At 49.7% G+C, this 11017-nt stretch overlaps 1 protein-coding gene across 1 annotated transcript; it reads left to right on the top strand.

Annotated features, from left to right (window-relative positions):
- Nucleotides 1–1383: 1383 nt before the first annotated feature.
- Nucleotides 1384–10476, top strand: SDS (serine dehydratase). Its single transcript, XM_078857311.1, has 8 exons — nt 1384–1456; nt 5526–5821; nt 6695–6734; nt 6933–7072; nt 7644–7732; nt 8094–8321; nt 8860–8984; nt 9163–10476. Exons 2-8 carry the CDS (start codon nt 5555–5557, stop codon nt 9369–9371), a joined length of 1098 nt encoding a protein of 365 aa, XP_078713437.1. The 5' UTR covers nt 1384–1456; nt 5526–5554; the 3' UTR covers nt 9372–10476.
- The last annotated feature ends 541 nt before the right edge of the window (nt 10477–11017 follow it).

Below are 11017 nucleotides of genomic sequence, written 5' to 3'. Positions count from 1 at the left end.
ACAGGGAGTTGTTTTTCTGACCCGTGGTGCCGGCCGAGAACAACAACAGCGGTGGCACTCCCCACTCACCCCCACACACCCCCACCCGCTCACTCATTCGCTCACCCGCTCACTCGTTCGATCACCCGCTCACTCATTCGCTCACCCGCCCACTGCCTCGTTCACTCGCCCAACCCACCCTCTCGCGTTCACTCACCCGCCCTTCCCCCTTGTCCTTCCCCCGCACCTCCGATTAGCACGGTTGGCTGTGTACGGTGCGAAAGAAGTTCAACATACATTCGTTCGCCCACCTATTCCCTCATTCACTCACCCACTCACTCCTTCATTCACCCACTCACTCACTCATTAATTCACTCACCCACTCAATAATTCACTCACCCATACTCACACATCCATCCAGCAGCTAAATCACTCATTCACTCACCCACTCACTCAATTCACTCACCCATACCCGCACATCCATCCAGCCGCTCATTCACTCACCCACTCAATAATTCACTCACCCATACTCACACATCCATCCAGCAGCTAAATCACTCATTCACTCACCCACTCACCCACTCACTTATTAATTCACTCACTCATTAATTCACTCACCCGCTCACTCATCAATTCACTCACCCATACTCACACATCCATCCAGCAGCTAAATCACTCATTCACTCACCCACTCACCCACTCACTTATTAATTCACTCACTCATTAATTCACTCACCCGCTCACTCATCAATTCACTCACCCATACTCACACATCCATCCAGCAGCTAAATCACTCATTCACTCACCCACTCACCCACTCACTTATTAATTCACTCACTCATTAATTCACTCACCCGCTCACTCATCAATTCACTCACCCATACCCGCACATCCATCCAGCCGCTCATTCACTCAGCCACCCGACGATGCAACCACTCCTCGAACCTTTTTATTCCATCGCTATCCCAGTCATCTTCGCCAAACTGTTGGGGCAAGTGCTGTCAACGAGCGCCTCAACGACGGCCAGCATGGCACACGAGGGGAGGGGGGGGGGTCAGCACCACGCACAGCCCCCTTTGCATCCCCAGCCACACCTGGACTTTCGGGGCAAGTGCTGTTAGCGAGCACATAACGAATGTCGGCACGGCACACGAGTGGATGAGTGACCAGCACCAGCCCCCTTTGTCTCCCCAGCGCCTGATGTGTGTGTGTGTGGGGGCGGGGGGCGGGATTGTTACACACCACACCTGTTACTCATTTGAGGCTGAGTCGACCTACACGGACACACGCACTCCACGCATGCCGCCCGGAGGCGTTGTCCGCGATCTCGCGCCTGATTCGCTGCGCGACGGAGCCGCACCCCCGCGCCGCGGCTTAAGAGGCGGCGCCTCGGAGCAGCCGACTCTACGTGCTGAACGCTCCCTCCGTGTCGTCGTTCATTGCGCTCTCGTCCTCGCTCATCACCGCAAATACCGAGGTGGGTATCAGCTGCTGTCGTCTACCTGCCTGACTGTCTGTGTATTGCATACAGCCCCAGCCACCCTGCTATCCAAACAAGCTTGCGTTATGTGTTGCATTGGTGGGACCGCATGCGTAATTAATTGATCAATGTTGTACGCGCTTGACGACCTGAAGTTTTGTATTGCGTTGTGGTGGCAGATCGTAAGGTCGTCGCCATCGGCAACAGCGGTAGCAGTCGTGATCTGTACACTGCTAGATATAGGCCATTCCAACCCCCCCCTCCCCGTCTCCTGGTCTCTTGATGCAACAATTCATTTGCCCTTGGAGCAACGGGGTTGTTTTCATCGCTCCATCTCCGCAGTGGACGTGCTATTGGCGCGTTCCTCTCTTGGGGCTGCCGTTCCGTCCTTAGTCTCGACCACTGGCCATCGCCACCCCTTCTGAGTGCAGTGTCCTGCCCAAAGCCAACTTTGCTTTTCCATACAAATGTGTTGTCCTTCCGCCGTCACCTCCGATTAACACTGTTGCCTACGCACGGTGGGGGGGGGGCGCTCCATATTTCAGTTTTCAGTTTCACTTATTAGGTATCGCCATGTGGCTCTTGACTCGGGTGCAACAAAACAAAAACACGACGTGCGCACAACTTGAGTACGCGCTCTTATCCACGTGTTCCTCCTTTTTGTCTCTGCGCATCCACGTGCTTCTTTGTTGCCACCCTTCGCCCGTTGTGCACAAATTTCCTTCGGGCGCATCGAATCAAGATCGACCGCCCAGGCTTCGTCTGTCTGGTTTCACCAATCACGAAAAAAACGAGTTGATGTTGTCATCCACCTTTTGACAATTTCCATACAGGGGTGTCTGCAAATAGTCGTTCTCACGCTGTAGCCGATGCCTCTACCGCACACGATGTTAACCGTCTGCATTGCGTTGAGCAATCTGCATTCGCACAGTAATCTACGAGATGTATTCGAATTCGTAGCCTCCTCGCCACCGAAGTGACACTACGAGAATGATCATTCTAACGTAGTCTGTAGACTTAGAGTCCTACTGCCCAGGCGTCTCGGCCACCACAAACTTCGCCACCTCGGTAGGCACGGGGAGTTAAAGGGAGTCGCGCGAATCGAACTGCTCGCTCGCGCGGGTTGTCTTTTGTCTAAGCAACAGTTTGGGGGGGCATCGGGGCTATAATCCACGCGTCGTTGGCAGATGTTTCATTTCTTGTTCGATATTTGAACCTTATGGTACCACAGCCCCCGGTTCTCGCATGATGTCCGTGATGCAGTCATTTATAGTCTGTTGATGGTCGGCGATGCGGCAATCGACTCATCTCGACGAGCCGTACACGATGCACCACCACTACGGTGCGTACCGCGAGCGTTCAGGGTCTCGGCGCAATCGTCCTCGCTGCGTTGCGACATCGCGGAGTGTGGCACCGATTTCGGATCGATTGGTACCCCAGTCGCGGAGCTAAGTACACCCCTGGGAAACAAATAGTGTCCCAGAAATAAAACATTTAATTGCCTCGGCCATTGTGTATTATTTTTCACCCCGGGGCACCGCCATCAGGATCACTTTAATTAGCGAAGATTTTCCGAGCCTCCCCAACCCCCACCCCTCTGCTCCATGGTCCACAGCAAGCGGGGTAGTTGCTTACTCGCAATGTCCCCCCCCCCCCCCCCATCTTTCGGACAGTCTGTGGATCTGCCCGTAGTGTACGATGCAACGTGCATTCATATCGCGTCTTAACACGCTCTGCGGAAGAAAATAAATGTGTCAGTTTTGTTGCCAGATAAAAGGGTAAAAAAAAACAATTATCATATTTTTTCTTCTGGCAAATGAGGTTCCAATGACGCTCTGCGGAGTTAGGGCGGGGGAGGGAGGGGGTGCGTTCGTTTTGCAGAATAAGACACGGGGGTTGGTCACCGCTGCGTGGCAGGGCAAATGCAACTGGATAAAGAGACGTAAAGCCGGGCGGAACCGAGAAGAGAGGGCTCTTAGAACAGCAGCTGGAACGATGCTTGCTGCGAGTAGCCAGCCCTCCGCGGTAGCAAGATGCATGCAAACGGCAGTGCAGCAAGTAGGGCGATTCTGTACGAGCTGAATGATGTAAATTTCCGTTTGGGTATCGACTATAGCGATATCACGTGGTGTTGAGTACTCGTTGGGGCTTTGCTGAAGAAATGAATATTGCAACGCGTGCGATCGCATTCGCAGTGCTCGTAATGAGCTACTCCTGCTGACGTGACGCGACACGACAGACGCCTTCAAACACCGCTGCGTGAGCATCTGAAGTGGGTTCCAATACACTGCTGGTGGTGTTGGTAGCCTTAGCGGAGACGACTAATTTTTAGAAACTGCCTTTCCGCGTGGGGACACGGGGCAGGACGAAGATATCCCGTGCGTTGGCATTATCAAACAACGCTTATCGGTATTGGTGATTTAATTCACACGTGCATCATTTGATTCTCAATGTTGCTGATAAACTTGTAATTTAATTGATATTGGCGTGATGGGGTGAATTCTGTGCCGAGTTAATCTCTTTAAGGGCCCGTGGGTGAGTAGACCTTCACTGCTTTGCGTTCTGTTTTCAAGCAATTTCCTGCTCAAATGAGTGCTCATCATCCCGTTTACAGCTCAAAACCAGTTGTGGAAATTCTACATTCCTATGTCGGGCTGCGAGTTCAATGTTTTGGACGGCGATTTGAATTCATCGCGTCGACTCACGGGAGGGTTGATGGGCCGAGTCAACCGCCCCCCAAACTAAGATTTGAACTCGCGACCTTCCAGATCGCGAGCCACTCGCCTCTACGGGCTCCGTATTGGTTGCACAAAATATGCAGCGGCAGCGGCGGCGGCTGTAGCCGTCGCAAGAGACGGCGTGGCCTTAATAGGCACTTGCTTAAATACAGCCCTGCGGGGTCGAGCATTCTGTCGAACCCGCAGAGGTCGTGACCCACAGCGGGGTCAAGCCTTGGAGCAGAGGGCCAGACCACGGTACTGTTACAACACCCTACCCCCCCCCCCCCCCCCGAGATTGGAAAGGCTGGGAACTGGCCACTTGATTTGGGCGTCTCGTTACTGTGGTGCATGGGCCGCGGTTTCTATGTTGAGCAGGTATCGTCTTATTATGCAAGAAGTGGTATTGGCACCACACGCATACGCACACGGATCGGCTGTAGTCAACTTTGCTTTGAGGTTGGCCGATTGAACTCCGTGCAATCTCCGCGAGGAAACATTAAATAACGAAAAATACTTGATCTGAGTGGAATCTCGCCTGGTGAGATTGAGGTATAATCCCAGCAAATGATACGTGTGGTAATGATGCATTCACATAATCGATTGATATCAATTGTTAATCTCGCAATATGTTCGCGTCGGTTCGGGTGTGTTGTATGTAGGGCTGAACGATTAATCGATTTCAAATCGAAATCGCCAATAAGATATTTCCCCCAAATCGTTCAGCCCAAGTTGTATGTCAAGCAGTGGCTTTGCATGACCCCTGCCCCCGCCAGAGGCGATACCACTGGACTGCCATTGTAAATAAAATAAAAACCCGCATAGATTCCCGCATCAAATCGTGACTTAACTAAATTGGTGGTGGTGAGTGAAATCGTTAAACCCTAATCACGACCAACAATAGTTAAATTATTTGAGTTGAGCAGGAGCCGGATACACCAGTTACTCGTAAAAATGTTTGCATATGTACAAACGTAGACCAGTTGAGCAGTACAAAAGCTTCAATAATAATTATTAAACGGTGGTGAGCATAGCGACCTCGAGTGGCTTGAAGAATGGCATAAAACCATTACAACATACGAATCCAAACGCTTGTATTCTTCCAGTGCGATTCTATGCATGCACTTTCAATATTAATAAATTTGCCACCAAGTCGAGTTTTTAGTTTGTTGTCCTTCCCCCGCACCTCCGATTTAGCATGGTTGGCTACGTATGGTGCGAAAGAAGTTCAACATACAGTACAGGCAAACAACTCGCTCGCTGGCTGACAAGCGAGATACCAAATGTACACACTTGCCAACCGAACCTAAAACTAACGATTGCCGGCGGTTGTCTTGACCTGATCGCAGCAACAGCAGCAGCGACAACAGCAGCAGCCATGCCCGTGATCGAGACCATCACGGTGGAAGCTCCCACCTTGGAGCAGCAGCAGCAGCAGGACACGGCGCAGGCGCTCAAGGGTTCGTCCCCGGGCTCCCCCACGACATCGCTGCTGCTGCCCCTGCTGCCCCTTCACGCGTGCACGCCGTTGCGCGAGAGCCTGGCGCTGGGCCGCGTGGCCGGCACGCGCGTGCTGCTCAAGCTCGACAACGCGCAGCCCTCGGGCTCCTTCAAGATCCGCGGCATCGGACACCTCTGCCAAGTGGTGAGCAGTCTTTGCCCCTTCCTCCTTGCGTGTGGCGGTGGTGGCGTTGAGTGGAGATGTTTCTGTGTTCGTGTGTGGCGAGGAGGGTGAGGAGACTGCCCTCTTGGGAGCAGCAAATCACAGTAAATATCTGAAATGCTGCCTGCGAATGATCGCAGCTCGGCAGGGGTCCATGTGAAAAAGCTTCGTAGCTCGTCGGATTTCTCCAACGTAAATAAAGATTCTGATTTTTGAGATGGGTGACCAGTAAATGCAGCTTAGGGAGAATCTCTGATTTCCCCCCCCCCCCCCGCATCACCCACGTGACGGTGCATGAATGGCGCGTGCATTGCATGTTTTTTAGTTTTGTACGAATGCCTCTGACTTTCTAAAGCTAAGCACGTTTGTGAACTATACGGACCAAAGTGCGCTATGTGCTGATGAAGATGGGGTGGTTTTCATTCCCAGGAACTTAACCTTGCATCGTTTACTTCGGATTTTCTACTTGCCATCGCGACACGTTATTTAATTCGTGCATGTGAGATTCATCACGAGCCGTTGGCTATATCCCCTGCTAGATGATGCCGTCACAACGTTTTAGTCTTGCAATGTGACGATCCTTCCCGTGCGTGCGCCAATTTCATCACGGTGGGCGTCCTGTCGGAAGCTGTTCCTCCTTTGGCTGCCATTTTGTCATTAGACTCGACCACTGTCCATCGTCCTTTGGGTGTCTCTGCATTTTGCAAATGTGTTCCATGCCATCCAGTTGAAAATACATGTTTTGTGAGTGATGACATTGGGGGGGAGGAAGGAGTTTATTTTCTGCTTTGTTATTGCAAATATTCCGATGTCTCTCAAACTAACTCTTCCCCCCCCCCCCCCGTCTCATTTCAGTCTGCACGGAGAGGATGTCAGCGATTCGTTTGCTCCTCCGGTGAGAAACCTTTTGTATTTTTTTTATACGTGTGGTTATATGCATGCGCATTCAGTATCAATAGATAATCCAATGCGTCGTTATACCGCTGGTATAAACATGAATCGTTTACAAGTGCCGGCATTCCTGACTGTGATGTCTGTTTCTTCCGCCCCCCCCCCTCCACCTCCACCACCCTGACCCCCTCCGGGTGCTCAGGCGGGAACGCCGGCCTGGCCGCCGCTTACTCTGCACGGATGCTGGGCGTGCCGGCCACCATCTACGTCCCCACCACCACCCCGAACTTCACGGTGGAGCGCTTGCGCGACGAGGGAGCCACCGTCAACATTCACGGACAGGTGAGGCCTGAGTGGCGATGCAACTTCTTCACATATTCTTAGGCTTTTTCGGTTAAGTCGTGTAGAAAAAAAATTAAAAATAAAATTAAAAGAATATTTTTTTTTTAAAGAAAAAAGACAATTAATAGAATTACATTTTTATAATTAATTGTATTTTAATTTTTTACCTACGTGACATTACCGACAAAGCCTAAGAATATGACCTCTAAGACTGTGAGCGGCAGGTAATTGGAATTATTTTGTCTCCAGGTATCGCATTGTAAAATAATCTCCGTAGTTCACATTGGGGCTCGCCCATGGATAGAAATACGGGGGCACCTGCCTAGCCACTTGCCTAGCGAACTAGCTACTACCAAATCTAGCTACCTATCTACCTGCATATCTGAGTGTGTAAGCAAGCCAGTCGGGGCACGTGGGTCATGAATTTTCTTTGGTTGCCAAGGGCATTGTTTCTTTTTAATGGGATAGTTATTTTTCAGCTGGAGGCAGTGGCTTTGCGCTCGGGCTTAAGCCAAGGTAGGGAGGTGGCTCTCTCGCGTGTTGACTGCTCTCCCACTTGCCGTCTTGCCAGATGCTGGACGATACGATTGAGTACGCGATGGAGGTGGCCAAAGCCAACAACTGGGTCTACATTCCCCCATTTGACAACCCTCTCATTTGGTGAGTTCTGTTGTTCACAAGATTGTGTTGGGTTTCGTGCATGTATACAAAAGGTTGTGTATTGTAGTGTCGCGTACACTATTTGTTGTGCTCTTTCATGTTCGTGTATATTTATTTTATCTGCGTTGAGCTATTATCATATTCGTAAAGAGGAAACGGTACTTAATTTGGAAGGCATACATTATTATCTGATGGATTTTAAAGAACTTTAAATTTTGTTAACTAAATGGGCAACCTGGATAATCGGTTAACTTACTTTTACCCACATCACAAATTGACCTGCATCACACATTAGCGTGCATTGCATAACCTCTCCATTTGCCCCCCCCCCCTCCCCCCACGGTGTGCATGCATACAACAGGGAGGGCCACGCGAGCTTGGTGCACGAGCTGAAGGCCTCCATGCACTCCAAGCCGGGTGCCATCGCCCTGTCTGTGGGTGGTGGAGGCCTCATGTGTGGCGTGGTGCAGGGCCTGAGGGAGGTGGGCTGGGAGGATGTCCCCATCATCGCCATGGAGACGCGAGGGGCCGACAGCCTCAACGCCGCGCTTCAGGCTGGGAAGCTCGTCACACTACCCAGCATCACCAGGTGAGGGCCTGCTCGCTTAGGCCGGGGTGAGGCCTTTTTGCTTGGGCCAGGGTGAGGTCCATTTTCTTTTCGCTGCTACTACGCGACTTTACAAACAGAGGCTACCATGGCTAAGCATAAAGTTGTGACCTGCTTCCTCGCTGTGTAAAGTGGCAGGCTCAATGGCGTTGGAGCTCCATTGAAGCAGTGGCCACCCATTGCTCAAAGTACACGATAAATTAACCCAATCTTGTTAGATATTGGAACCTAAGCAGAGATGAGTTTTGTTTCTTATTTGAATGTGAGACTGCCTGAGAATATCACAAGTTTATCGGCTTCGGCTGCAAAGTGGTCAGGAGATGGCACTACAGTAATGGATTATTGAACCTATCTGTGTGGCGCTTTACATAAATGTAGTTCCTTACACGAGTGGGTTTCTCTGGTTACTCGGGTTTTATCCCGAATAGAATTGGCAAAAATTCCCCAATGCAGGGTCCTGCTGGCATGGTGTTTTACAGGCGACCACGGAATGTGACATTTTTGTCTTTGTTGTTTACAGCGTAGCGAAAAGTTTGGGCGCCAAAAGGGTTGGCGCCTACTCGTTCAAGGTGGCCAATGAACACCCGGTCTTCTCAGAGGTCATCTCTGACCAGGAAGCTGTGAAAGCCATGGAGAGGTTTTTGGGTGAGTTTGATGCACAGTCTTTTTGCTCGATCACCAACCGTGCGCGATAAATCTTTCAAAGCTGATGCCACCACCACCCTTGGTCATGTGTAAAGCACTCGTGAGATGTCCTCACGGATATGAAGTGCGATTATAAATTTAAATAAATACTGATTTGATCAAATTTTTACATCTGCAGACGATGAGAAGATCCTGGCGGAGCCGGCGTGCGGGGCGGCAATCGCGGCCGTCTACTCCAAGGTGATCCAGAAGCTGCAGGGGGAGGGCAAGCTGAGCTGGGACCTGCCCTCCGTGGTGGTGATCGTGTGCGGGGGCAGCAACATCACGCTCAAGCAGCTCTACCTCCTCAAGGAGCAGCTGGGCATGGACGACGAAACGTCCTCGTGAGAGGCTGCGTCGCCTCGTTGAAAAGGGCCCGGAGTGGGGGTGGGCAGGAGCGTTAAATTTGTCTTTGCTTGGACACGAGCAGGAGAGACACGTGCCTATAATGAGATTAAAAAGTGAGACGTGAATAGCAATAGTGTTTTAAAGTATTTTTTGTAAGTTTTATATATGGGAATTATTTTTGTAGGGATAGAGTTTCAGTACGAAACGCTTTGCAGAGTCTACCGATTTGGACTTTTGTCCGTCGTTACTCAGAAGCTCGATTCTAACTGGGGGCTATTTCCTGTTGCGGGAAAAGTCAGAAATGAAAATCGGTAGGTAGAGTGTTGAAGAGTGGGTTTTGTAATGTTATGTGGGGATTTGTTTTGCAGGGATAAAAATTTAATATAAAATCGATGCATATTGTCGACTGAAATTTTACTTTTTGCGTTAATTGCAACTAAGAAACGTGTCTCTTAATTCCCCATCTTGGTCTTAGGGACTATACCGCCATTCGTGTCCGCTGTTGTATTTGTATTTTTTATTTTACCGACAGCCACCAAGCAGTCTCTGTTATTGCTTGCGATTGGAGGATGTCACGTTGGCCGTGGTACCAAATGGCATTCGGAGTTCGTCTCTGGGGTTTACGAATGTGCACCCGCGTGTTGTTAAGAGGCCAACCTCAACTCAAAGGTTTTGTCAGCTGTGCTGACAATCTCCGTTCACACACCGACAAATTCTCACTCGTGTGAAACTGGTCGGGCGAGAGCAATGGTGCACAACGATGGAGCTGGAATGCTGCGAAGTTGGTGGGGCGTGGGTTGGAATTCTGTTGTCGTAGGTGAAGGTGTGGAGGGCACCAAGTGGTGCATAGGTGTTCACCAAAGGCACTTTGGAACATTACAAATATATAACGTGTCGTTTCTGTTGTACATCCGGCCCAAAATATTTGAAGGCACATTCTACTGTACCGATATCTACATCATTTTAGTGTTCTTGAAATGTCGTTTTTAGTTATAATGCTGGGTTTTATAATGAATATTTCATAAACATTTTAAACACTGTATAGTAAAAGCAATATTTAATGTTTTGCTGTTACGTTTCGGTGCGTACTGTAATAAATTTGTTGAAAGGCCAGAAAATGTCGTTGTATTTTTAAGTAAAAAGTTTTGTGTATATCCTGTTGCTGGTAATGTCCACAATACAAACGGCATGAAAACAAATTGATAAAAAATTATTTCCATCTCCTTGGATGCGCCGACCGGTCATTGTAACACCCAATGGCAATGAATGTCCCAGACGAGGTCATGGGGTTCGGCTGTTTAAAACAAACATGGCTTTAACACGTGTGTCTGGAAGGCCAATGGGTCGATGAAATATTTTTTTGTTACTCCGAGAGACTAACTTTTTTTTCTTTACAAATCATGTTGTTATCGAACCAACGCTTTGACCCCCCCCAAGGCTGTTGAAGGGATAACACGCAAGTGCAATTCGTTTCTTTCCAACTGCTTTGTGTTTGTCCTTCCCACGCACCTTTGATTAGCACGGTTGGCTACGTACGGTGCTAAAGAAGTTAGACATACATACAAGCGCAATCTTGAGTATTTCCAAAATGTCAGTAAAATGGAATGACTTGTCTACAAAAATATACATGGGCACAAGGGCTTCAT

This window comes from Lampetra fluviatilis, chromosome 6 (genome assembly GCF_964198595.1).
Source record: "Lampetra fluviatilis chromosome 6, kcLamFluv1.1, whole genome shotgun sequence".
NCBI lineage: Eukaryota > Metazoa > Chordata > Hyperoartia > Petromyzontiformes > Petromyzontidae > Lampetra > Lampetra fluviatilis.
Note: the sequence above shows the minus strand (reverse complement) of the source record. Positions and strands in the feature narration are given on the sequence as shown.